This window comes from Vombatus ursinus, unplaced genomic scaffold (assembly GCF_900497805.2).
Source record: "Vombatus ursinus unplaced genomic scaffold, bare-nosed wombat genome assembly UNPS02009770.1, whole genome shotgun sequence".
Lineage (NCBI taxonomy): Eukaryota > Metazoa > Chordata > Mammalia > Diprotodontia > Vombatidae > Vombatus > Vombatus ursinus.
The window spans coordinates 12683706-12710311 of NW_020949548.1; the positions used below are offsets into that span (position 1 = coordinate 12683706).

Genomic DNA, 26606 nt, shown 5'->3' on the forward strand with positions numbered 1-26606 from the left:
TGAGGGAACTGAGGCAGGCAGAGGTTAAGTGAATTGCCCAAAGTCACATAACTAATAAGTGTCTGAGGCCAAATATGAACTCAGGTCTTCCTGCCTCCAGGTCCAGCACTCTAAAAATCAGATGTACATAATGGCAGCAGGGAAGGATAGATGTTCTAAGAGGTAGAGGGGAGGAGGGAGGATACTCCAGGCATGCAGGACAACCAGTGCAAGCAAAGGCTTGGAGGTGGGGGATGGGACACACATCAGCTCTCCATTCTCACCAGCCTGGTGTGCTGCAGGCCTCCTCTGAGCAGACCCAGACAGGATCCTAGGGTTAGATAAGCAGCCTTTCAGTTACTTTGGAGGTGAAATCATAAGCATCTTTTTCCTCCTTTCTCCTAGTGCTCCTCCGCTTACTGAAAAGGAAGTTGAGGTAAGTACCCCACAGTTCTCATGAAAGTCCATCCTTATCCAGGCTAAACTGACCTGTTCTGCTTCCGTGATGCTTTCACACAGACACAGGCCTAAGTGTTGGGGAGAAGATATGATGCGACCACTTGGGGTCTGTCCACCACAACTCTTGACAGCCTTCATTAACTTCTGAGAATCTCGTGTCTATTTAGATAGTTAGATAGATAGATAGACAGACAGATAGATAGACAGATAGGCAGACACAGGTAGATAGGATAGGCTGAAATAGGTCGGTAGATAGATAACACTAATTGGGACAAAGGTCATTGGAATCTAAAGCCACTTGGAATTTTCTCCCTTCAAAAATTCCTGAAAAATGACATTTGGAGCAGAGAAGGTAGGCCTTCTTTTTCTATGAGAAAGCTGGGGACCATGGGATGATTTAAATGGAATAAAATTAATTCACAAAGAATTAAAAGGTGGAGTTTACCTGTGCTTTGCTTTTAAAACTTGAGACTTGGTCTTTAGCTTCCTTGTACTCGAGGAAAAAGTACTAGGCAGTTGCTGCAGCCCCAGCTCATGTTGCTGACCCCTCCCACAAAGATTTGGTGATATGTAAAGGGACCCAAAATTAATCAATCAACCAGCATTTATTGAGTACCTACTATGTGCCAGGCACTATAGCCCTGCAAAACACCAATCCAGGGAAAGTAAGCAGGGAGGGCAGTCAGTAAACATTTACTGAGAGCCTACTGTGTGCCAGGCACTGTGCCAAGTTGCACTGGGGTTGCAAAGAAAGGCATGACAGTGCCTGCCTTCAAGGAGCTCATAGTCTAATGGAGGAGACAGCCTGCAATAACCATACACGAACAAGGTACAAACTGAACAGGAATAAACTGAACAGAGGGAACTGGGATGAAGAGAAAGAAGCATCCTGAGCAGAGGTAGTTCTCCTTTCTTGGTGCACCAGAGAGGGGGAGGAAGCAGGAAACCATTCCCCTCCTTTAAGAGCCCTTTGTTTTTCTGACCTTTTTTCGTCCTCCTCTCAAAAGCAAAACACATTCAACTTAGAGAAGAAAGACCCAGCTGATGGCAATATTACTATTTCAAAGCAGAAAAAAGAAATCGGTTACTGGACTGAGGAGTTGAGGAAATTAATGCAAAGAAAGTATGTTATCTCAGCTCCCAAAAGGAGATGAGAGGAGGGGAAATGTGAGAAAATGTGTTCATGTACATGTTTGTATTACGTATTTCATGCCAGTGGTAATGCGTTTCAAAATATAGTCAATTCTTAATTTATATTAATTTATTGTGGGGGAGGGGAAGTACAGGGTGGGGACAGAGACATGAGCAACATAAAAACATTAAAATGCAAAAATCATTTTTACTTCATTTGAAAAGACATCCCAATATGTCTAATATGAATGTATATGTAGAGCCTATATAAGATTGCAAGCCATCTTAGGGCAGGGAGAAAATTTGGAACTCAAAATCTTATGGAGGTGAATGTTGAAAACTAAAAATAAATAATTAATATTAAAAAAAGAAAAGGCACCCCAGGGTTTGGCAGCATATTTGCTCATTTAATTGTGTTTCTCTTTGGCAAATATTAAGAAAGAGTTTACCTGTTTTCCCTGGGTGTACAGAAAGAGACAGCATGAGGAATTTATTTATAGGACTAGAGATTTAGAACTGGAAGTGAACTTCCAGGTCATCTAATCCTCCAATTTTACAGATGAGGAAACTTGCCCAAGGCCTTACCAGTACTAAGTAGCAGAGGGAGGGTTTGAACCCAGGTCTTTTAACTCTAAATCAGGCACTCTTTCCATTAGACTGGTTCCCTCCCTAGTCCTGGAGGCCAGAGAGAAAGCAGCCTGGGATCCAAAAAGATCCCAAACTGCCCATTAGAATAGAGAGTCCACAGGCAAATGGTGGAGAGGGGTCCATCATAGATAATACGGTGCTCAGGCTCCCCAGGGAGAGAGTAGTGTGACTGAGGACTGACTGAGTTACTTGGGAAGTGTATTCAAGAACAAGCCATCTGGCATTTGTGAAGGTGCGCCCTGAGCTGTTTGTTTAATGGCCAAACATCATCAGCAAAAACCTCAGCAAGGTGAGGTTGTTCAGCCAATTAGGCTGGGCTCTTACCCTACCCCAGTCAGCAGCCAGCTGCACATGGCCAACAGAACAGCCTCCTATCTATGCATGGAAATGTCCAGTTTTACTAACATGGTTGTTGGTTTACTCAGATCTGCTGCTGATTGACCCAGGGCAGAGCCAATAAGAGGCTGAGAAGATGAAGACCATCACCTTCATTCATTCATTCATTCATTCATTCATTCATTCATTCATTCATTCATTACTAACACACATTTAGCTCCTGCTAGATGCTATGTACCTTGTATGGCCCTAAGGGAGGTACAAAGATGATCATCATCATTAATAATTAATTATAGTAACTGTTAATGTAGTACTTTAAAATTTGCAAAGTTCTTTATGTATATTATCTTTTTTAATCGTTACAACAGATAAAGAAACTAAAGTTTAGAAGCTTAAATTACTTGACTGTGATCCCATGGCTAGTAAGAATCATAGGTAGAATTTGAAGCAGGTCCTCCTGGTTCCAACACCAAAAGTCTAAACACTATACTATACTGCCTCTCAAGACATAGTTCCTTGCCCCTGAAAGCTTCCAGGCTGGCAGAGAGCTAGGGCATGTACAGAGATGAATATGATACAGCTTAAAATGTAAGTATATGAGTAGTGTCCCTGGTATTATGCAATCAGTGCAGAGAGATCCTACTTCCGCTGAAGAGTTTCCATCTGCCCAAGTCTCTTCCCCAGTGGTTTCCTACATGGGCTCAGACCAGGAAGCCCCTTCTCTGTGATTTTCACCTTTTTAAAGGTCAATCCTGCACTCAGAGATTTTTGCAACTAATGTTTATACAAAGTCCTAATTGAACCTCAGGGGGTCTTTAAAAAAAAAAGTCTTCTGGCAGCCATTTAAAGTTGTTGTTTGGGCAGAAACTGGGAAATGTGATATGAATGCTGGCTGAAGTGCCTTTTAAATCAGCAAGACCTATCCTTCACACCAGTTTTCCTTAAATATAGTTTTTCCATGTGAAACCCTTTGGCCATAAATCCCCCCAGCTAATCCAAATTGCTTACATTGGCTTGGCTAAGTACCCCTGGCTTATTTAAACCAAAGTTGCTATCATGGATTTTCTTCAATTCCATGGAGAGCAAGGCATTTTTTTTTTGGCCAACTTTAGTGAACTGCACTGACTCTATTTCCCTTCTCTTAAGTCTCCTGTGTCCATATATTGCTGGTTTTATGGCTTTCCGAAGCTTTTCCATAGGTTCTTAACATCTCAGAGTTGAAAGAAGAGAATTTAGCAATCTTTGGATCATAGGCTTAGAGCCAAAAGGGACCTTAGAAAGCCATCTGGTCCAATCCCCTCATGGTACAGTAGTGGAAGCGGAAAATCATAGAGAGTGAATGGCCTGGCCAAAGTCACAGAGCCAAAAACTGGTGAGTCCCAGGGCAAGGGTAGAGACCAGGTCCAATCTGATGTTCTTCCCAGAATCTCTTGAAAGGTCCTCAGCCGACGTGATGTTTGAAATTCCATTCTCACTACTGGAGGGTAAGGCATTAAAGTTATCTGGGAGGAAAAACTGTTTTTTTGTTGTTTTTTTTAAGTCATTGTCATCCATTAACACCTTGCTCTGATCTGGTTTACCACCTTAGCCTTAGAGAACCTCTGTTGAGGGGGATTTTGACGGGTGTTTCCATGGTTTGGTAAGCTATGTTAATACAAGTTCTTGTGGTGGAAAGAACTCTGATTTGGAATTAGAGGACCAGTGTCCAAATATCAGCTCTGCCACTAACTACCCAAAGTCATTTTTGTTCTCTGGGCCTCAGTTTCCTCATCTGTAAAATGAGAGGTTTGGACTAGAACGTCTCTGACATCCCATCTGGGTCTCAAATCTCCAGATAAGTCACAAGCTAGACCTTCTAACCTACAGCAGCTCCTCCTTGCCCTTCTCCTCCACTTTTTCTCCCCCTCCATAGAATGTGTTTGTACAACTGTCCTTGGCCTTCCGAAATGACAGCTACACCCTGGAGTCGAGAATTAGCCAGGCTGAGAGGGAAAGGAACCTGACGGAAGAGAACACCGAGAAGGAGCTGAACAACTTTAAAGCTTCAATCACGGTGAGGAAGGAGCCGGGCTCTGACAGTGCCCAAGGGCCAACTCATCTCTGAGCTGTCCCCAGGCCGTAGCAACCCCTGCCTGCAGAGAGCGGGAGGGGAGGGAATACTTACTAGTTCTGTGGAAAGGGTGTGTCTGAGGACCAGGCCAGTTACACAGGGAGGAGGTAAGTGAGGGGGACCACCAGGGAGCTAAATTAGAATTACGAATTGACTGTATTTGTAACTGGAAGGCGATTAGTTGGTGGGCAGAGGAGAAGGAGATGACCGATTAGCACATCTGATCATTCAATGAAGATGCAACATGACAGAGTAGATGGAGGGCTGCCCTTGAGCCCAGAAAATCTGGCTGAGGACCCATCTCTGTCACATGATATGGCTGTGTGACCCTGGGCAAGTCAAATTGCAGGGAAGGTGCCAACCCTGAATTGGTAGCAGGAACTTCCTTCCTCATCTAGGAGTCCCTGTATCATAAATTGAGAGATGCAGTTATATCCTGTTATCTGCCATCAGGAAGGCAGGCCTGGCTTTACATGTTTTTCCAAGACTACTCTGCCTCCTTTTTAGGAATCCCCAAGAGCAGCCTGAGGGGTGGGATGAGGGAAAGGTTTGCCTAAGTGACGGTGTGGCTTGGTAGTGAGGGTTATGGGCTGAAGACATCTGTGTAGGTGTGTGAATTTCAGGCCTTTTTTAGTCCCAGATGATGAGGCTAGCTTCTCCCTTGCCTTTTGCCTTCCTTCCCTGACCACTGATGTGTGTTTCTTTTTCATTTGGGGGTTTAAAAAATCTTTTGTCCCGAGTTTTTGGCTGTGTAGGAGGCTTCCAGTTCACCAAAGCACAGGGGGTGAGTCTGACTAAAGGGCAGGTTGAATTTCCACTGGAAACCAGGAGCAGCTTCACCAGGGCAGGCCCAGAGGCTCTGATTCAGCCACCAGCAGCTGTGGGATGGGGAAGGGGAAGATGGGGTACATAGGGGGAGCATTCAGATCTCCCCCGATCCTGCTTTCCTCCACCCCAACTGTGACTCAGAATGTCCCATCTCCTCCCTCCCATCAGTCCTCAGCATCCATCTGGCAGCCCTGTGAACACCGAGAGACCTATGAGAAGCTGCTGGAAGATGTTGCCGTCCTGCATCGCCTGGCCGCTCGCCTCTCCAGCCGTGCTGAGATGGTCGGGGCTGTCCGCCAGGTCAGACCACTGACCTCCCTCCTTCCACCTTCCCTCTCCAGACCCTGCTCATCTCAAGACATTGCTGGCCCTAAAGGGAGCAGTCAGCCATTCCACTATGCTGGGGCACGGGGGGGGGCCAGGTGGCCCTGAAGGACATGAAAGGAGAGTGAGCTGCATTGCTCCTCCCTGAACTCAGGTCTCATCCCCAGAGTAAAACAAGTCAGCAAGCATTTATCAAGCACCTACTATATATGCCAAGTACTATGCAGGGATACAAAGAAGGGGGCGGGGGAATAGTCCCTTCTAATGGGTGAGACAACATGCAGATAACTACGTACATGCAAGATATAGACAGAGTAAAATGGAGGTAATCCCAGAGAGAAGGTATGGGCAGGGGTGGTAGAGAGGAAAGGCCTCTTATAGAGACTGAGCTTGGTGAGTCCTAAGGGAGGCTAGGAGGCAGAGGTAAGGAGAGAAAACATTCCAGGCACCAGGAACAGACAGTTGATGAATGGAGTGTCATCTTCGAGGAACCTCCAGAAGACCAGTGTGAAAACTGAGGCCCAGAGAGAGGAAGGGCCTTACCCAGGACAGATTATGTATGTGTAATTGGGCTGAATCTAGTGAGATGAAATGTAAGAGAGATAAAGAAACATCTTACATCTGGGTCCAAATAATCAGCTTCACAAACTGAGAAGGCTCACATGGCTAGACAGCCTCTGAGAAAATCTCTGGAGGCTTTTGTTGACTGTTGTAGTGGGATATGGCAGCAAAGAAAGTCAGAGAAATGTTAGGCTGCTTTTAGAGACACTGAGCCTTCTCAATAGCTCAGTTGTGTGTGTGTGTCTCCTTTTAGTGGGGCCAATGGTGAACTGGCCAGAGTCCCGAGGAGGTCAGCCAGGTTAGGGAAAGGGCTTGACTTCATGCCATGAGAGTTAATTGAAGGAACTGGAAATGATTTAGGAGGGATGTGGTAGCAATCTTCAAATATTTGGAGGGCTGTCTCATAGAAGAGGTGTTAGATTTATTCAGCTTGACTTCAGGGGGCAGAACCAGGTATACAAAGGGTAGGTGGTGTAGCAGCAATGTGGACTTAATATAAAAGGAAACTTCCTACCAATTAAAGCCATCCCAAAGTCTGAATGTGTTTCCTTGGAGGGTAATGAGTTTCCTTTCAGTGGAAATATTTAAACAAAGACTAAGTGATAGCATGGGTATGAGAGTAAGGGGGATTCTTATTCAGGTGCGGGTTGGACCCATGAGGTTCTTTTCAGCTCTAAACATCTAAGAGTTAATAATGATTAGCTGGGGAAGACATGTTCTCTGGACTTGCCATCCCATCTCCTGTCCCAGAGGATCCCAGCAGACCATCCCCCCATGCCTGGAAGCCACTCCCTTGTCATCTCTGCCCCTCAGAGTTAATGCGCTCCTTCTAGGACCAGCAAAGGCACCACCTCCTTCAAACAGCTTCCCCAATGCCTCCTCTGGCTGCTGGCATTCGCTTCCCCTTAAGTTAGCATGTGTCATCCTCACTTATATATATACTGCAGCCCTCCAAGAAAGTGGAAGCTTCTTGAGGGCAGGGCTATTCTATTTTTGCCTTTATAGCATCAATACCCAGAACAGTGCCTGGCACACAGTAGGTGCTTAATTGTTGTCGAGTTGTTTCAGTCCCGACTGTTCATGACCCATTGGGGTTTTCTCGGCAGAGATAGTGGAATGGTTCGCCATTTCCTTCTCCAGCTCATTTGATAGATGAGGAAACTGAGGCAAACAGGCTTAAGGGACTTGCCCAGGGTCATACAGCTAATAAATGTCTGAGGCTAGATTTGAACTCATGAAGATGAGTCTTCCTGACTCCAGGCCCAGCACTCTATCCACTGTGCCACCTGAATGGAATGGACTCTCACCCTCCTCATTTTGAATGCTAGGCCTCTATTGAAAGTCTGATAGCTCTCATTGGTAGGTTTTCTGGCTGCCATGTCAGTCTGTTGACTCCTATTGAGCTTCAAGTCTGACTTTCTTCACTTATCTTAGCTGCTGTCCTCTGTGACATCTAGCTTGGCAGATATATAGGGTGTCCCAAAAGTCTTAGTGCAGGATTAAGCTCTTAAAACTTAAAACTGCGCAAAGGCTTTTGGGCCATCCTTGTACAGGTCTATATGGAAGGACACACTTCCTAAATGATCTCTGGGATCTCTGACATATTATCCTTCAAGGCCCCACCCAGCTCTGACAGTCTGTGTCCTAAATTCTGAGTTCTCCCAGGGTGTGACAGTGCAAAGAGTATCGGACTTAGAATCAGGGGCTCTGGGTTCAAATCCCACCTTTGTCATTTCCTACCTATGTGAGCTTGATCAAGTCACTTTAATTAACCGAGCCTCAGTTTCCTCATCTGTAAAATGAGGGAAACTGGATGAAATGATCTCTAAGATTCTTTCTAGTTCTAGATCTGGGCTCCTATGGTTCTGCCTCTGGTATTCCCTATCAATCAAGTCCCAGTGGGTTATTTCTTCCCATTGCTTTATCTGTCTTGGTTCCCTAACCTTATTTGCCTCTCTTGTCTCTCTTTCCTCTTAGGAAAAGCGAATGTCAAAGGCTGCAGAGGTTATGATGCAGTATGTAGAGAATTTGAAGAGAACATATGAGAAGGACCATGCGGAGCTCATGGAATTTAAGAAACTAGCAAACCAGAATTCAAGTCGAAGCTACGGTCCCTCTGGTAAAACCGAGTGGGATTTCTGTCACCCAACAGTGTGTATCTCAGGTCCCTGGGGGGGGGGGGGGTGTGAAACCTGGCCCTGCAGCAGTCAGGCAGGCAGCTGGTACAATGAAGTGCCTACTGTGTGCTAAGAGCTGCAGATACAAAGAAGGGCAGAATCAGTCCCTGCCCTTCAGGAGCTTGCAGTCTAATGAAGGAGGCAGCAGCACACAAACAAACTATAGAAAGGATGACTAGGGAGTTGTCTGGGAGGGAAAGCACCAAGGTTGGAAAAGAGTTCCTGCAGAAGGCAGGACTTTTGCTAAGGGAAGTCAGGAGGCAGAGTTGAGCAGGGGGAGCATTCTGAGCATGGGGGACAGCCAGTGAAGACACCAAGTTGGGGAGGAAGTGTCTTGTTCAAGAAACAGCCAGAGGCCAGCATCACCTGACTGAAAGGCCTGGGGAGGGCAGTAAGGGGTAAGGAGGCTGGCAAGGGCTGTCCAAACCAACCAGAGGATCTTATATTTGATCCTGGAGGCGTGGGAGTGGGGGCGGGGGATTAAGGACAGACCTGCATCTTAGGAAGGTCAGTTTGACAGTTGAGTGAAGCTGGCTGATCTGGGAAAGACTCGAGGCAAGGAGACTGATCAACAGACCGTGGAAGTAGTCCAGGTGTGAGGTGATGAGGGCAGCTGGGTGGTACGGTGGGTAGAGCACCCGACCTGGAGTCAGGAGGACCTGAGTTCAAATTTGACCTCAGACACTTACTAGCTTTGTGATCCTAAGCAAGTCACTTAACCCCATGTACCTCAGTCTCCTCATCTGTAAAATGGGCTGGAGAAGGAAATAGAAAAACCGCTTCAGTTTCTTGGTAAAAACAAAACAAAACAAAGCCCAAATAGGGTCATAGAAAGTTGGACATGACTGAAAAGCAACTGAACATCATTGTGTAAATTGGATTAGATGGCTTCATAGCCCCTTTCTCCTTCTAAATCTCTGACCTGGTGACTCCACCCACCAGCTGGCAGCAGGTAGGGGAGGCCAGAAGGGTGTTTAAAGACAGAAGAATTCCATGGGATCCAAAGCATTTGGCAGAATGTACAAAGAGCAGAGAGTGTGCCCTACATAAGTAAGCAGTGACTACTAAGGATATGCTGAGGGACTTTATTCCAGTTTCACTCAGCAAACATTTGTTTATTTAAGCACCTGCTGGGTTGTGCTGTGGGTCTGGTGCAGACAGAGGTGCATGATCAATAAGACACAGCCCTGCCCTCAGGCAGCTTGGAGAAAGGAAATGAGGTGTGCACAGAGATAGATGGAATACAAGTTAGAACATTGTAAACCCAGAAGTGTACTCTGCCTTGAAGTCAGATGGTTCACCTCTGGCATTTGGGGGCAGCAGCAAGTTTTCTGCTGGAGGTATCATCAGAGTGCAGTCTCGAAGGTTGGGTGGGATAGCAGCAGTTGGAGATAGTGGCCAGCAGGCCATTCCAGGCCCTGAGACAAGTAGGAGACGTTGCAGGAAATGTCTGGGGGTCGGGCAGTCTGGATGAAGCCCAGAATTTGTGAGCAGGGGAAGGAGAGTACATTAAGGCTGGAAAAACTGGGGCCTGATAGGATGCAGACATCCTGAAAAACGACCTTGTTTACTCCATATATTTTGTTGATTAAAATCCAATACTTACAACCTGGAACCAAAGAGGTGATGGAGAAAACAGTGAACAGCCGCTCAGCATCCACACCAGGGGGAGCAGAGATTATACAACAGGTTTAGGAGTCCACGACTTACTACCTTAGACAATGGCCTGATTCTCAGAGGAGTTAAGGGAATCATTGCCCATGGTCACACAACTGGTCACACTGTTAGAGGTGAGATTTGAATCCAGTTTTTTTTTCTTTAACTCTAAGTGCAGAAGTCTACGCATTATACCACATGTTGTAATAGAGGTTAATTAACACTAATAATGTAAAGGTAAAAAGGCCTCCTGGTTCCCAAGGCTGAGTTCAGGTATGTCTCTATGACTGGTTATAAAAGATATGGTCTAAGTCTGATCTGTTAACCCATTGGTTCTCTCACATGAGGGGAGATAAAGCCAAATTACAAGAAAATTGCCAAAATCACCATTTTGATGCATGGATTTTTACTAATGAATCAGAGGGGAGTGATGGGACTTGGCATATTTTAATGCCAGTGTTATCTCTCCTTGACTTATCATTTCTTTGCTAAAAGAGCCCAGACAGTGTTCATGGTTGTTACTGCCATGATGAGATAACATAGGGCTATGATATATACTCACAATGATAAGTCTGGATTAGTAAAAATATGATGTGATGTTTAGTTGTTTTTCAGTCATGTCTGATTCTTTGTGATCCCTTTTGGGGTTTTCTTGGCAAAGATACTAGAGTGGTTTGCCATTTCCTTCTCCAGCTCATTTTACAGATGAGGAGACTGAGGCCAACAGAGTGAAGTGACTTGCCCAGGGTCACACAGCTAGTAAGTGTCTGAGGCTGGATTTGAACTCAGAAAGAGGAGTCTTCCTGACTCCAGGCCCAGCACTGTATCCACTGCACCACCTAGTAGAAATAGAAGGCCCAGAAAAAGTGGGATGATAGTCCTTCTGCGCTCTACCCTGCTCAGACCATGGGCATTATGTTCAGACATTGACATTCTAGAATGTGTCCAGGAGAGGTCAGACAGGCAGTGAGTTCCCTATCACTAGAAGTATTCAGGTACATAAGCATATGTCAGGGATATCATACAATGGGCATCTTTGGGTGCATTAGATGGCATCTGATGTCCTTTCCAGCTCAAAGATTTTATTATTCTAAGAGTGAGAACACTGGAAAATAAGCCTTGACTCTGATAATAATGGCTAGACCTGTTATAATATAATATGTATAATAATTGCTATAATAACTGTTTTACACAGTGCTTTAAGGTTTGCAAATCACTTTAATTATGTTCTCTGGTCGATTCTTACAATAACCCTGCAAGGCAAGCGCTATTACCCTCATTTTAAAGACGAGGAAGCTGAGTCAGAGAGGTGAAGTCTCAGGATCTCACAAGTACCCACAATCACACAAATGCCTGAGGCAGGATTTGAACTCACACCCTCTTGAATCCAAATCCAATCCTCTATCCACTATATATCCACCTAGCTATCCCTGCAGAGCTGACTAGCTGTTTCTGCCTGGTGTCTTCTCATTTCACTTTCAGGCCAGTTGCTAGAGTCATCAAAAACTGTTTCCCAGCAAGTAAAGCCCGTGCCAGAGAGAACAAGAGTTCTGGCTATTGAGAGATAAACAGCAGAAGAAAATGGACCTTTTTGAGCCCACAATTCCTGGTTATTTCAAACATCCTTAGTTACAAAGAGCTGGAGGAGAAGGGAATTCAGAAAGCATGTCCCAGATGGAGAAATCTTTATAAACAGAACACTCAGAGAGTTTTCTGGGGAGTATCAACAGCTTTTTTCCAAAACAAAGGTAGAAATGCACAAAGCTGTTTTGGCTCAGGTTTAGGAAATGAGGGCCCTAAAATGCACAGGCTTAGCAAACAGCTAGCTCGCTGCCAATGTTTGGAGTTGGGAGAGTGAGTTAATTCAGTTCTTAATCTCAACACACAGAAACCCAGTCCAACATTCCTTAAACCTAACCACGGGGCTTATTGACGTGAACCACCACACCCAGAGAGGATACAAGGATACATATGCCAATCAGCTTCACCAGCCACCAAATGTCTAACTTCTAATAGGCAAATTATAGATGTGGTAGTTTTAGGGAAACTGCTGTATCCAAACTGCAGGCTTAGCACAGTTCTGGTCCATTACAGGTGCTTAATAAATGCTTGTTGACTTGACAGGGTTGGTCTGAGTGGCCACAGCACTTAGGTGTAGCATTGTTTTATAGTCAAAAGGGCAAGAAAGACTAGACTAGAGCCTTTATTTAGATGTTCCATCCCAGAGCAAGATTTAAGTGAGGGCTGTGCAAAGTCTCCAGCCTCACTTTCTCCTCCAGAGTCATCTGGGTCCAGTGGCAAGATATAGATCAGGATGACTAGAGATGGCCCTGGATGCCATGGGAGACCTTGGCCTTTTTAAGCTAAGGTCTTTCACAGGTTTCAGTTTGACTGAAGCAACACCCATTCAGTGACTAAGGCTAGGTAAGAAATGAGGCAGAGAATGACCTCTTTTACCTAGTTAAAAAAAAAATCAGTCTGGGAAGGGAATACCCTCAGGATTTCTGGTCCTAAGTAGCAATTATTTCCTAGAGCTAGAAGATCCTAAGCACCTTTCAAATACCAAATCATGAGTAATCCAGATAAGGATGCACAGAGAGATTGGTAGAATTGCTTTGGCACCAGAGGTTATATTCCTGGATTCTAGTTGTTTCTGTTTACCTGTCCCCTCTCTGACCAGCCTTCATTAGAGTTGCTATCAACTATTCACTAGAACTTGGGTGCTCACGTACCTGCCCTTTACCATATGTCAGCTGGGAGCCAATTTGCTGGGACCCAAGAGAATCAGATGGGCAACCACCCAAATGTCTCCCTATGTGTCCAGGTCTCCCTAGCTGCTTCCTCACCTCCTCCAAACTGTAACTGGGATAGGATGTGTGTATGTAAGGACACTTTGTGAATGTGTTTACATAATAATTTTAGACAAATACTCCGATAGCATTTCCTTCATTGAGGCAGCTTGGTGGTATAGTGGATAGGTTGTGTGAATGGGACTAGAAATTGGGAAGACTTGAGTTTGAATTCTGCCTCAGATGCTTACTAGCTGTGTGACCCTGGGCAAGCCATGTCAGCCTCATCTATAAAATGGGGATAAGAATGACACCTACTTCATAGAGTTGTTGAGAGGATCAAATGAGGTAACTTATGTAAAGCTCTTTGCAAACCTTAGAGCACTGTTATCACCATCATCATCATCATCATCATCATCATTATCATTATCATTCCACGCCCATTTTGTCAAGCATTCCTTACGTCTACATTTATTAAGCACTTTCTATATGCAAAGATTTGTTTTGAGCTCATATAAATAAGGCATGGTCCCTGCCCTCATAGAGGTTATACTCTAAGAGTAAGAATAAAACACATTCACAAAAAACCGTGATACAAAATCAAAGTTGTGGTAAATACATATAAACGAAATAAATGCTTTGTACTTAGTAGGCACCTAATAAATGCTTTTTTTAATTGGGCTGGGCCTTAGAAAACAGGCATATGGAGCTAACTGGTGCTGGACCTGAAGTCAGGAAGATCTTAGTTCAGGTCTGGCCTCAGATAATTACTAGCTATGTAACCCTGGACAAGTCATTCAACTTCTGTTTGCCTCGGTTTCCTCATCTGCAAAATGAGGATAATAATAGCACCTACCTCCCAGGGTTGTTGTAAGGATAAGTTGTAAGGATATTAATGCTAACTGTCATTGTTATTGCTATTATTGTTATTATTATTATTAGTAGTAGTAGTAGTAGTAGCAGTAGTAGCAGTATTGTAATATGCAGTCTGTGGCCAGGGCCATCCTGGAAGCTTTTCCAACTTGGTAGGACCACTGATTTATGATCTGTTAGCAAAGCCTGCAAGATGTGTGATGAGAACATTACTAGGCAGACGAGCGGTACGGCAGGCAGGAAAATGATTGATGATGCTACTCCATAGTGGAGTAAGGGCATTTAAGAGTCTAGAACTCTGAGCTCCAGAAGTGTCTCCAATCAATCAATCAAGAAGCATTTATCAGACACTTATTACTGTGCTAAGTGCTGGGATATAAAGAAAAAGCAAAAAACAGTCCCTGCCCTCAAGGAGCTTACATTCTAACTGGGGGATGCAACATTCATACAAGATAATACCGAGTAAATGGAAGGTAACTTTAGAGGGGGGAGGCTCCAGCAGCCGGAGAGACCAGGAACGTCTTCCTGCAGCAGACTTTTGAGCTGAACCTTGAAGGAAGGCAGAGATTCGCAGAGGTGGAGGTGAGGCCACAGAAGGGGACAAAGACATCATTTCAGAGTGTCCTTGTACTCACGCCAGGCTTCACAAGGGGCTGAGCCGGGAACATTCAGGGTCTTTAGGCAATTCCTAGCACTCTCCGCTATCCCTTTCCTGAATTTGATCGTAAGTGATTGACAATGTTCTTCTATGTCTCTCCTCACTGCTGCAGAGGATGGAGTCCCTCGTACCACCAGGTCCATGTCTCTCAGTCTGGGAAAGGTAGGCTGCCTGCAAAGAGCCAGGGGAGGGAGTGGGGCGGGAAATAGGGCTGCTCAGAAGAGAATTGGGAGTTACCTGGTAGGGGCTCCATCATAGCCTAAGTCCACAGTCTTTCAGGAGGGAAAACCATCCATAAATACAAGTTCACTAGCCACTCACATCTTGGGTGACCTTGAACCTTTAATCTTTCTCTGACACTGTTTCCTCATCTACAAATAGGAAGCCCTGAAACTTCCCTACAGAAGGACAGCTAAGTGGTACAGTGAATAGAGTGCTGGGCCTAGAGTCAGAAAGATCTGAGTTCAAATCTAGCCTCAGACACTTACTAGCTATGTGACCCTGGACAGGTTCCTTAACTTCTATATGCCTCAGTTTCCTCAACTGTAAAATGGGGATAATAACAGCACCTACCTCCCAGGGGTGTTGTAAAGATCAAATAATATTTGTAAAGCACTTAGCACAGTGTTGGCATATAATAGGTACTTAATAAATACTTGTTTTCTTCCTGCATGCTTCACAGGGTATGTGTGAGGACTCAACGTATCCAAAAGCCCCTTTTTGAAATTAAGGATCCCTTGGGTGGTATCGCAGAGATCTTAGAGGCCATTGACTCCAGCCCTCTCATTTTACAGATGAGAAAATTCCTGCAGCTAGTACGAGTCTAACTAAGTGGGATTTGAATCCAGGTCAGAGATTTCAGTTCAAAATTAGGGAAAACTTCTTAATACTTAGAGCCCTCAGATGGAATGGGCGGCCTTTTAAAGGGGATGATCCCCAGTCAGGGGTGCTACAGAGGAAAGTCTTGCTTCAAGCAGGAGGGCAGACCTCAGAGGGCCCTTCCAACTTTTAAGAATTCGTACTTCTAATCAAAAAGGCCCCCAAACCCTTTTTCTCATAGACTCCTAGGACGGTAGAGCAGGGCAGAACTTTTAACCACCATCTAGTTCAATCCACACCCAACACCTTTTTATAGCTAGAGAAACTGAGACTGAGAGTGATTCTGTGTGCTGAAGACTAACTGCATCTGTTCTCTTACATGAGAAATCTCTATTCCACCCTCTTGGTTTTTGTCAATTTCCTAAAGTTGTGATTTTCCCAGAAGACTCTGGTCCAAGAATGAGTGCCCCAGGACACACAGCTATAGAGCTTCTCTGTCAATGTGGAACAATCTTCGATTCCCCTGATGTACACACACCATCCTCCCCTCTCCCTGTTTTCATCATTTTTGACAGCTACCATTGTCCCACTGAGGATGACTGGGCTCAAGGCCTTCCTGTTAATAAACGCATTTCTTCCTGCAGAACATGCCCCGTCGGAGGGTCAGTGTGGCCGTGGTCCCCAAGTTTAATGCTCTGAACATTCCTGGCCAGTCTCCCAACACATCACCCATCCCATCCTTACCAGCCCTGGTGAGTATGAGCAGGGGGATAATGGTGGCCCAGAAGGAGGCCCTGGGACCACTGGAAGGAAGACCTCCAGGGGCCGAAGAGAAGCCACAGGAAACAGAGTGTGCTCAGCGTGGGCTCATAACTCATTCGTTCATTCAGCAGACAATCACAGAGCAACTTCTGTCGTTGACTTAAGTAAAGACATTGAGGCCTTGAATTTTGGCTTGAATTTTACTTTTTACAACACAATTTATAGTTCATTCCGCATAATTCAGAGGCAAACATGAAATAAAGGATAGAGAGCTGGCCTTGAGTTCGAATCCTGCCCTGATACATTCTGGCCACATAACCCTGGACAAGATGCTTAACTTCACTATGCTCTAGGCAATCCTCCAAGGCTCTAAGTTGCACTGAAGGCGCTAGCCTGCATTGGCAGAGCAAGCTTCCATATCTGCGAGTTTCCTTCATCAGTGACATCACAGATCTAGTCCCTCTCTCTGTGGACAATATAGGCATATTCCTAGCCAATATTATTTCTCAAAGAAGGAACAGAAGAATTCATGTAGCTTCAGACCCTTTAGGGGAAAAAAGACCAAATCTCATTACAAAGAAGATTTCTCTATAACAAACTATTTCTACATCCCACCTCTGTGTATATGTCTTTCTCTCTCTCTCTTTCTCTGAGTCTCTTTCTCTGTCTCTCTTTTTCTCTCTCTGTGCCTTTCTCCGTCTCTGTGTGTCTGTCTCTATCCGTCTATCTCTCTCTCTCTTTCTCACTCTCTCTGTATCGCTCTCTTTTTCTCTCTCTGTGTCTCTGTGCCTCTGTGTATGTGTCTCTGTCTCTATCTCTTACTCTCTCTGTTTCTCTCTCTGTGTGTGTCTCTGTGTCTGTCTGTCTGTCTCCTCTTTTTGTCTCTACTCTCTCTCTGTCTCTATCTTTCTGGGAGGAAAGAGCACACCTGCTGTTTGTATTATAATCAAGGAGAAAAGGGCTATAGCTGAGTTCTGTTCACAGCTCTAGTGTTCTGCCAAACAGAAGAAGGGATCTTTTGACTCCTCTCCCCCTCCTTTGCCCTGATTCAAACCTGTTGTGACACCATTAGTCTTAGTTACCCCAAATTCCCAAGCCACAGACAAAATAAAGCCACCTACACGAAGTCTGGAGTTTGGAGGCAAAAAGGGGACCATAGGCGCAGGACACTCTGACCACTCCCTCTTTTAAAACCCTATTGTTTTTAAAGCCCCCCTTTTTTCACTTCTAGCTCTTTCATCTCTAGCCTGGAAATGTGGGTTTCCCAGCACCATACTTAGTAACCGAGTTCCATTACAACAAAACAGCTTGGACATCCTCAGAGTTCACTCTAAGTAGGATTTGACTTACTAAAGCTTTGAGTAATATTTGATAGTAACAACAGCACACTGGTGTGCTTCTGCCTAACAATGCACAAAGCATGACATGGTCTGGGGTTAGGGCTGCCCTCTAAAAACAAGGGATAGGCAACTGGATTCCGTTGAAAAGACCTCAAACTTTCAAGCTCTCAGAGCTAAATGGATAGAGAGGAGGCAGTAAAAGAAGCACGTCAACCTCACTGTGCTTCCACCCCCCCCCCCCAGAAAAAAAATCACGCACACAACACCCTCACACTGAGAAGGACAGAGAAGAGCCCAAGGGAATCCAGAATAATGGCTCAGGAACCTAGGTGACCCTTGGGAGTGCAGGACATCCCAGAAACTCACTTGTCTAAATACGCACCTAGAATATACTGGCCCACCTGCATGTTTCGCTCTGATTTATTTAAGGAATTGAAAGATTTATCTTATTTTCTCTACAGGCAGAATCACCAAATGGGAAAGGAAACTCTTCAGCTTCCCTGGCTCCACCAGCACTATTAGAGAAGTAAGTTTTCTGGTTTGACTTTTCACCCTGAGGTTGTCTAGGAAACCTGCTTTGGTCTGTTGGATATTGATCTTTCTTTCTATACTGTCTCTCTCTCTCTCTCCTCCCTCACCTCTTCCATCTTTCCCTAACCTCTCCTCTCCCATCTCACCTCTTCAACCCGTTTTCCTCCCTCCCCCCATTCCAACACATATCATCCTTCTCCTTTATCCCTTCCTCTCTATACTTTCCATCCCCTCCATCTCCTTTTATTTCTTCTTTCCTTCTCTTCTTCTCCTTCCCTCCCTGTCCTCTACTTCTCTCTTTTTTCCCCTCTCTCTCCATCTTTCCCCTTTCTCTCTCTTCCTCCCACATCTGCTCCCTTTTCTCTTTCCCTTTTCTCTCTCTTCCTTCTTCCTCCTCTTCATCTCTTCTCTTTCCTGGCTCCACTCTCCCCTTACTTTTTTCTCTCCTCTTCTCCCCTTTCCCTTTCCTCTCTCCTCTTCTTTTACCTCCTTCTCCATTCCCCTCATATTCTCTCTTCCTTTCCCCCTCTCCTCCATCCCTGTGCCTTTCTCCTTTTGTCCTGTCTCTCTCCTTATTTTTCCTTCTCTTCCTCCTTTCCCCAACTCCTACCCTCAAGGCCATTTCCATCACCAGGAAAAAAAATGTGATTTGAATTTAACTGAACTTTTATGGGAAATGGTTTATTTGTCCCTCTAGGGTCCAGGAGGCTGTGGTTTGATCCATGCTGCTGCAGTTTATAAAATTATGAAGAAAATATGTTGAATCAAAATGTGCCAATTTGAGAAAGTCCTGGCTTCGCTTGGGAAAGTTTCCTATTTCAGGCTTCTGTGCCCCATGCATTTCTTTCCATTTTAAGCCAGAAAAGCTAGACTACAGGACCCATTCCTGTGATGCAGAGATCTGCACAACACAAATAGATCATTTGTTTTGCAGAACCTTTCCCCACCTGACTGAGGATCCGGCCCTTGTAAAGGTTTCTCTTCCCCTATTATCTGGAAATGTTGCCTCCCATACAACTGAGGAAAATAGCGGTTTTTTTTTTTTTTAAGTCATTTACTCTTTCTTTAAAGAGTCGTCAATTTAATTTTTCTTAGTAGAGCATAGCAACATAGATCTAGAACTGGAAGGGGCCTGAAAAGCTCCTCTAATCCAAGCCCCTCATTTTATACAGAGAGAAACTGAGGACTAGAGAGACGGACTGAACTTGCCCCAAGTTATGCAGATTCTAAGTGGTAGAGCCAATCAGAGAGAACCCAAGCCAGAGAGAAAGACAGAGACAGAGAAGGGGAAGGAGTGCTTCACAGCGACCTCTGAAGTCCCTTCTGGCTCTGAAATGCTACCATTCTGTAATTCTCAATGAAGCATGGGAGCAGATGGGAGGAATGCCATGTGTAGTCCCTAAAGGTACATGATAGCAAAGTCTTGTAAAAGCCTTGTAAGACTCTTTTCCCATTACTTGCTAGACTGGCCTTGGATAGACTCATATTTACCTTACTAACACATTTCCTGAGCACACACAGATGGGGAGACGAAGGGCAATAGTCAGGTGTCTGAAAGCACTGGGATGGGACTTGGATATTGCCATGGAGAATGGACAAAGTCGAGAGTCGAAGGGCTGGGTGCACTGATTATCTTAGAGAAGAGATCCAGAATTCTCCCGCTCTGGCTGGATCCTAGATCATTAGCCATCACAGCCCTAATAAACCCTTTCCTTCTCATCTGAAAAAGATGTGTAGGTTTTAGTGAATTATAAGCCCAACATGTGTTATGAGTGTGTTGAGGTGGCCAAAAAAGCAAATGTGGTCTTAGAATGCATTAAGAAAGGCATATGATATCCAGAAATAGGGAGGGGAATTGTCCCTCTGTATTCTGCCCTGGTCAGACCACACCTGAAGTGCTTTGTTCACATTTAAAAACTACATTTTAGAAAGAACCACCAAAGGCTGGATGACTGGTTGTCTTGTTGGGCGTGTTCTAGATGGTACAGGTTGGATTATATGGTCTCTGAGGTCCCTTCCAGCTTTGAGCTTCTGTGATTTTAAAATAGAATTTGACTAAACAGAATGAAGGGGAGGAAACTCAGGATACCCAGAGAAGGGAAGGGACTTGCCCAAGGTCACATAGTAAGTTAATGACAGAGCAAACAAGAGGAGGTATCTGTATTCTCAGTCAAGCCATGGAAACTTCCATTGTACCCCATTGCCTCCAGTAAATACGAGGAGTTCAGTTTTACCGGGTCAGATCAGAATTGCATTTTATTTAGCTAAAGCTATTTGCAACACTTGGCAAAGCAAAGACTAGATGTATAACAATCTTTAAGATTGTTCAAAACCAAAACAAAATCACTGATCTGCTCAAAAATTCCTACAGGAGTCTCCTTATTACCTTAATAGGGTCTCCCTGTTAGCTCTAGGACAAAATACAAACTGTCCTTAACAATATGGCTCCAACCTACTTTCCCAGACTTATTTTCTACTACTGGAAGGAGTAAAAGACAAGGTAACCATTTCAGAGCTCCACAGAGTCATCAGACCAAGGTATTATTTTGTCATTTTTATGATGGCACCTAAAATTTCATCAACTTTGATTTTTAAAGCAGTCCATACAGAAAGACTTCCAAAGTTACCCATATGTTTACATTGAACAGGAGATTGTAGATTGGGTTTTTAACCTTTTCCCATTGTTGTTGGAGAATGAATAGTTAAAATTAACCCATACCCTCAAGACAGTTCTTGACACAACTGGAAACTCACAGCATGGGTGAAAAAAAACTACTATGAAAGTTCCCTTAGCTCAGGGCCCCCATGAACACAGTTCTCTAATCAATATAGCTCAATCCAATCCAATTCCATCCCACAAGTGTTTTAAGCAATTATTCTTTGAAATGCACAAAGATACAAAGATAAAGTGACGTCACTGAGTTTACATACCATCAGGGGAATCAACATGTAAACAGATGACAATTTGAGGAGGAGGGAACAAGGATAAGATATCCATGGTATAGTGCAAAGAAAACAGGCTCCAGGGTCAGAGAATTGGGTTCAAATCCTGTCTCTGATGCCTACCATTTGTTTTACCTTGGGGAAATCACTTGGCCTCTTAGAATAGACATTCTAAGGTTAATAGCCTGCTGACATTCATTGAGAAGGGACTCGATGGAGGATGTGAGATAACATTAAAACTTTTATTTCAAGCATTGAGTTCTTTCCCAGCTGGCCCTCATAGGCTATTATTAGAAGCTTCATATTACTGTTATCTCCCTAAGGGCCACATGAAATCTTAGGCACACACTGTGATGCAAGGAGCATTCTATTGGGAGTTAGGAACCCCAACTCTACCATTCATTGACCAGCTGTGTGATGGAGCCAGAGACTCAAACTCAGGTCTTTGAATGCCAAGCTTAGCATTCTGCCACCATGCTGCCTGCCTTAGGAAAATCCTGTATGAGTAGGCATCAAAGGGTAATTCATCTCTTGGGAAGTGTTGAAGAGCCATAGAACTGACAGGCTGTATAGTGTATAAAACACTACCCTTGGAGTCAGGAAGACTTGGTTTTGAATCCTGCCTGGCTCACGTATAAGCTTTGTGATCTTGGGCAAGTCATTTCACCTCTGTCAGCCTCAGTTTCCTCATCTATAAAGTGGGAACAATAATAGTACCCACCTCACAGGGTAATGATTGATTACATATATAGATAATTATATATTATATGTTACATAGTTCTGTAATGTATTTATTATTAATAATACTTATATATTAATGTTTATTATTATATAATATATAGAGATATAGACACATACAGATAATGTGTCACGGTTCATGTAAACTTTAAAGTACTATGTAAATATTAGCTATTATTATTATTATGAAACAAATCCTATGAAATAGGGTTTTTAAGAGTATCAAGCATCAAAAGGGGATGCTTGGGGGTGGGGAGTAAGTGCTCACTGATTTCTCTAGGCAGTCAGTGTCTTGAGTTTTAGAAGTGGGCCAGTGAAGGAGGAATGAACCTTGGAAAAGAAATCTAGCAGTCCTTCACTCACCCCAGATCACTGCATGCAATGTGTGGTTTCTTGGGGAAATGATACAAATCAGATTTCTGTAAACTGAATTGTGTCATACATAAACTCATTGTCTGGCTCCCTTCTAGCCCTTCTTAGTGGCAAATCCTTATCTAATTCAAATAGTGACCCCCGTCAGTTACCTGTTTCCTAATCCTGCATTGTTGTCTGTCCGGTTTTCTTAAAATGGGGCACCACAGATTCTGTTACTGTCAGGCTCCATTTTAGACTCACCACCCTTCCTTTTAAAATTAAGTAACCTCTGAGATGGACAGAGATAAAAAATAGCAAAGGTATGGCTCTGACTTCTAATTTCTAATAAGTGTGCTTTATAAAACCATTACCTACGCTGTTATTCTCAGCCATCAAATTTTTCTGTTGTGATAAATGTTCCTTTAGGACAGGGAAGATTCACTGTAGGGAAAGAGAGTAAGCACATAACATAATGGAGGAAATGTTGTGAGCACCTGGCATTTTCAGTGTGTTTTCTCTCTTTCTTTCTTATTCTGGTGCCCAGGTACCAGCCTAATGAAATGTAAATTTTAGGAGGTGATGAGCAGCACAGGAGATGGGAAGTTGATGCCAAGGACAGGCAGAAGTGTTTAAGATTCTCTCATTAATGCAGCAGGGGATGCTTGCAAGGACCAGCTGCCATGTGGTGTTTTTCAAACAAAAGCCTGGCTTCAAAGCCCTACTTGTATTTTTGTCTGTTTTGTGAGTTCCCTAAAGTGGTGTATTCTGATGGGGTTTCACCATCCAGGAGGGTTGCAGGGACCTGTTAAAGGTGACATAGAGGCCCGAGTTCCAGAATTCCCCAAAGTTATTTGCTGAGAATGGCAGCAGACAATGGAGCCTGTCGATGGGGGTAAACTCATCTGTCCAACAACTGAGCCATCTGTGCCATCCCTTCCTCTCTTTGGCTATTAATTTCCACCTTGATTCTCTTGAATATACCATAGGATGTAGCCTTAGAGACCTTCTAAACCAACCCAATTCAGTGAATGGTCATTGAGCACCTGCTGCAGTGAATAGACTACCAGGTCTGGAGTCAGGAAGACCTGAGTTCAAATCCAGCCTCAGACACTTACTGTGTGATCCTGGACAAGTCACTTAACCCCTGCTTGCTTCAATATCCTCATCTGAAAAATGGAGATAATAATAGCACCTTCCTCGCAGGATTGTTTTAGGATCAAGTGAGATAATAATTAAAAAGCGCTTAGCACAGTGCCTGACACGTTGTAGGCACTATGTACACGTTAGCTGTTCTTATTGTATTAAATGTGTTTATTTATTTTGCCTAGCTATACTTCTTCGTTACAAAAGAGGGCTCTATGTGGGGGCCAGTAGAGGATGGAGAAGCGAAAATGGGGTGTGTGTGTGTGTGTGTGTGTTTTAAAGGAAAAAATATCAATAACACTTTTTTTTAAAAGAGAAATACGGAAAGGTAATGAATTTGGCACCCGATTATGGAGAAAGCTGAATGCCAAGCAAAGGCATGGACATTATTTGGCAAGCAGTGGGGAGCCGCCGAGGAATTTAAGCAACAATGGCATGAGTCCCACCTTCTTGTTTCTCAGACTTCAGTCCACACCTCCATTTATATTGGCTGTGTTTTCACAAAGGCACAAACATAACTGAGCCCTGGTTTTGGTTGCCTCTCTGAGTGAGTGGTTTGTCACACAAACACGTTTACCTCACAGTTGGTGTTGATCATGAGGTTGACTGGAAGGGCGGCTTGGCCACGGTGCAGCCCGACTCGCCAATGTGCCGATCTACACCCGGCCCAGGAGCAATGGTAGGGATTCTGTGAGAGCAGTGACGTGGAGAGGAGGGACCCAGGAATCAATTGACAGTAACCACCTTCTGAATTCGTAAAAGTGATTGACATCCGAGTACTTATATCTAAACGATCCAATCCAATCTAATCCAAGAAACAATTATTAAGCACCTACTATATGCCAGGTACTGTACTAAGTGCTGGGGATACAATTTAAAAAAAAAAAAAAGAGACAGCCCCTTCCCTCAAATAGCTTACAATCTAATGAGAGGAGACAGCATACAAAAGGCAGCGGAAGAGCAGGCAGGGAGGGATGGGCACTGGAGGGTACCAGCATGGGTGCATCTTGTTCCCCGAAGCTGAGACCAGGTAGAGCAGCAGATACAAAGGGAAGTAAACACAGAAAATATGTAGTGACGCTTTAGAGTCCATCGACCAATCAATCCATTAAGCACTTACTATGTGCCAGGCAATATGCTCAAGATAGGGCTAAAAAGAAAACTCAAAAACAGTCCCTGCCCTCAGGGAGCTTACATTCTAATGATGGCAGATGCTGCCGGCTTCCTAAGCCTTAAAATCTGCTCTGAGGCTATCGGAGCTAGAGAGGGAGCTTCTAACATGGTAATTGGTCATGGAAGCATCTCTAAGAGTAAATCTTGACTTTTAGGTATGGTAGAGTCCAATGTGCTTGGGGGGCAGAGCTTATTGTAGGAGTCCTCAGGATTTTCTCAGAGAATAAAAATGTTCTTCGACAATTGGCCTCAGGGAGTAGGGTTGGAAAATACTTAAAAGAGGATCTCTAAGGCAGATTCTCTCTAGAGCCCCAAATTAAACCTGTTTCTCTGCTCCAGTGTGGCTTGGGATATCCAAGGTGTCCCTCCTTGGTCTAAACTGAAACACCTACACAAGGTCCAGACTGAATCAATCAGTAATCAAATTAACAACCATTTATTCAGCACCTGTGCTAGGCTCAACACTGGGAACATAAATACAAAGAATGAAACCATTCCAATTCTCAAGGGAGCTTCCATTCTAAAAAAAATCTCCATCAGCAGAGATCAGCACAAAGACTTGTGATCACTTTTGCATTGCATTCCCCGCACTCAGCACCCCTTCTCGTCCCTCATTTTCTCACCAGTGAGAAGTCCAATGGGGACCCAGACTGTGAGGGCCCTGCACCCAGCGTTTCACCTGCCCTGACCCAGAGTGCTTTGGAGGAGATCAGCCAAGAGGTCAAGGCCAAGATCGAGGAGGAGGCCTATAACAAAGGGTAAGTTTTCAAGCGTCCAAATGGGCATCCCTTAGCGTGCTTCTCATAGGGAGGAAAATCCGGTAAGGCAAGAAACAACTGCAAAAGCTTACAAGTTGATTCCAATTCAATTCAATCCCGTAAGCTTTTACTGGGGGCCTGCTACGAGCCAGGCACTGTGCTAGGTGCTGGGAGTATAAAGACTAGAAGGAAATAGTTCTTGCCTTCAAGGGGCTTCCACTCTTCTGAAGTCATTGCAATGGTGGTTTAAGAAGGAAGGAAGGGAATGGTCATAAGAGCGGTCACTGAAGTCCCCGGAGACCCAATAACAAACATACCATTAGTACTTACTTGCATATACTGACCCTCTTAGGTAGTCTGGTAAAGCCTATAGACCTCAGAATAGTGTTTTTAACTGTATAAAATAAAATACATAGGGTTACAGAGGAAATCAATTATATTGAAATACAGTTATCAATTTTAAAAAATAAATTTATAGACCCAAATTAGGAACCCCTGAAAGTGTATGAAGTTTAAAAAAATTTATACAACCCAAATTAAGAACCCTTGATCTAAAGTATATGAAGTAAGGTTAGAAATAGAGCTAGACAGCTCTTTTTGTGATGGCTACAAATTGAAAATTGAGAGGATGCTCATCAGTTGGGGGATAGCTAAACAAGCTGTGGTATATGATTGTAATGGAATATTACTGTGCTATGAGAAATAACAAGCAGGACGATTTCAGAAAAACCTGGAAAAACTTACATGAACTGATGCAAATTGAGCAGAACCAGGAGAACGTTGTACACAGCAACAGGAATATTGTTCGATGAAGAACTGTGAATGACTTAGCTATTATCAGCAACACAATGATCCAATGAAGCATGCTATCCACCTCCAGAGAAAGAACTGATACTGTCTGAATAGTGACTAAAGCATGATACCTTTCACTTTCTTTCTTTCCTTTTTTTTCTTTTATTCAAGTCTTCTTGTACAAAGTGACTAATATGGAAATGTTTTATATGATTGCACATGTATAACCTTTATCTGATTACTTACTGTCTCAGGAGGAGGGGATGGAGGGATAGAATTTGGAACTCAAAACTTTAAAAACAATGTTAAAAAGTGCTTTAACATGTAACTGGGAAAAATAAAATATTATATATTAAGAATTAAAAAAAAAAGAAATAGAGCTAAGTTAGCATTGAGGATCTTGAGTACTAGTATAAAGAGAAAGTAAACTTGAAAACAGGTTACCAAATTACTTGAGAGGCGCTTCAATGGGGGTGGAATCACTTGGACTCAGGAGTCTTGGATTCAAGTTCTGACTTTAAAAGATATTGGCTGTGTGACCCTGGGTAAGTCTCTAAACTTCTCTGAAACTCCTCTCTAAAATGGGGATAATAATACCTGTACTTCTTGCCTCACAGGGGTAACATCAGTCAGTCAACAAGCATTTATTAAGCTAGTAAGCATATACAGCTAAGTGGTGTGGTGGTAGTGCTAGGCTTAGAGTTAGGAAGATCTGAGTTCAAAT

At 43.8% G+C, this 26606-nt stretch overlaps 1 protein-coding gene across 2 annotated transcripts in view; it reads left to right on the top strand.

The window, feature by feature from the left end:
• MRVI1 (murine retrovirus integration site 1 homolog) overlaps nt 1-26606 on the top strand; it is a 127998-nt gene that overhangs the window by 94157 nt on the left and 7235 nt on the right. For both annotated transcript variants that reach the window (XM_027852637.1, XM_027852638.1), the window contains exons 11-18: nt 385-415; nt 4466-4606; nt 5660-5791; nt 8354-8495; nt 14642-14691; nt 15993-16100; nt 17912-17976; nt 24959-25090. In XM_027852637.1, coding sequence (XP_027708438.1) covers nt 385-415; nt 4466-4606; nt 5660-5791; nt 8354-8495; nt 14642-14691; nt 15993-16100; nt 17912-17976; nt 24959-25090 — 801 coding nt within the window. The remainder of the gene's footprint in view (nt 1-384; nt 416-4465; nt 4607-5659; nt 5792-8353; nt 8496-14641; nt 14692-15992; nt 16101-17911; nt 17977-24958; nt 25091-26606) is intronic.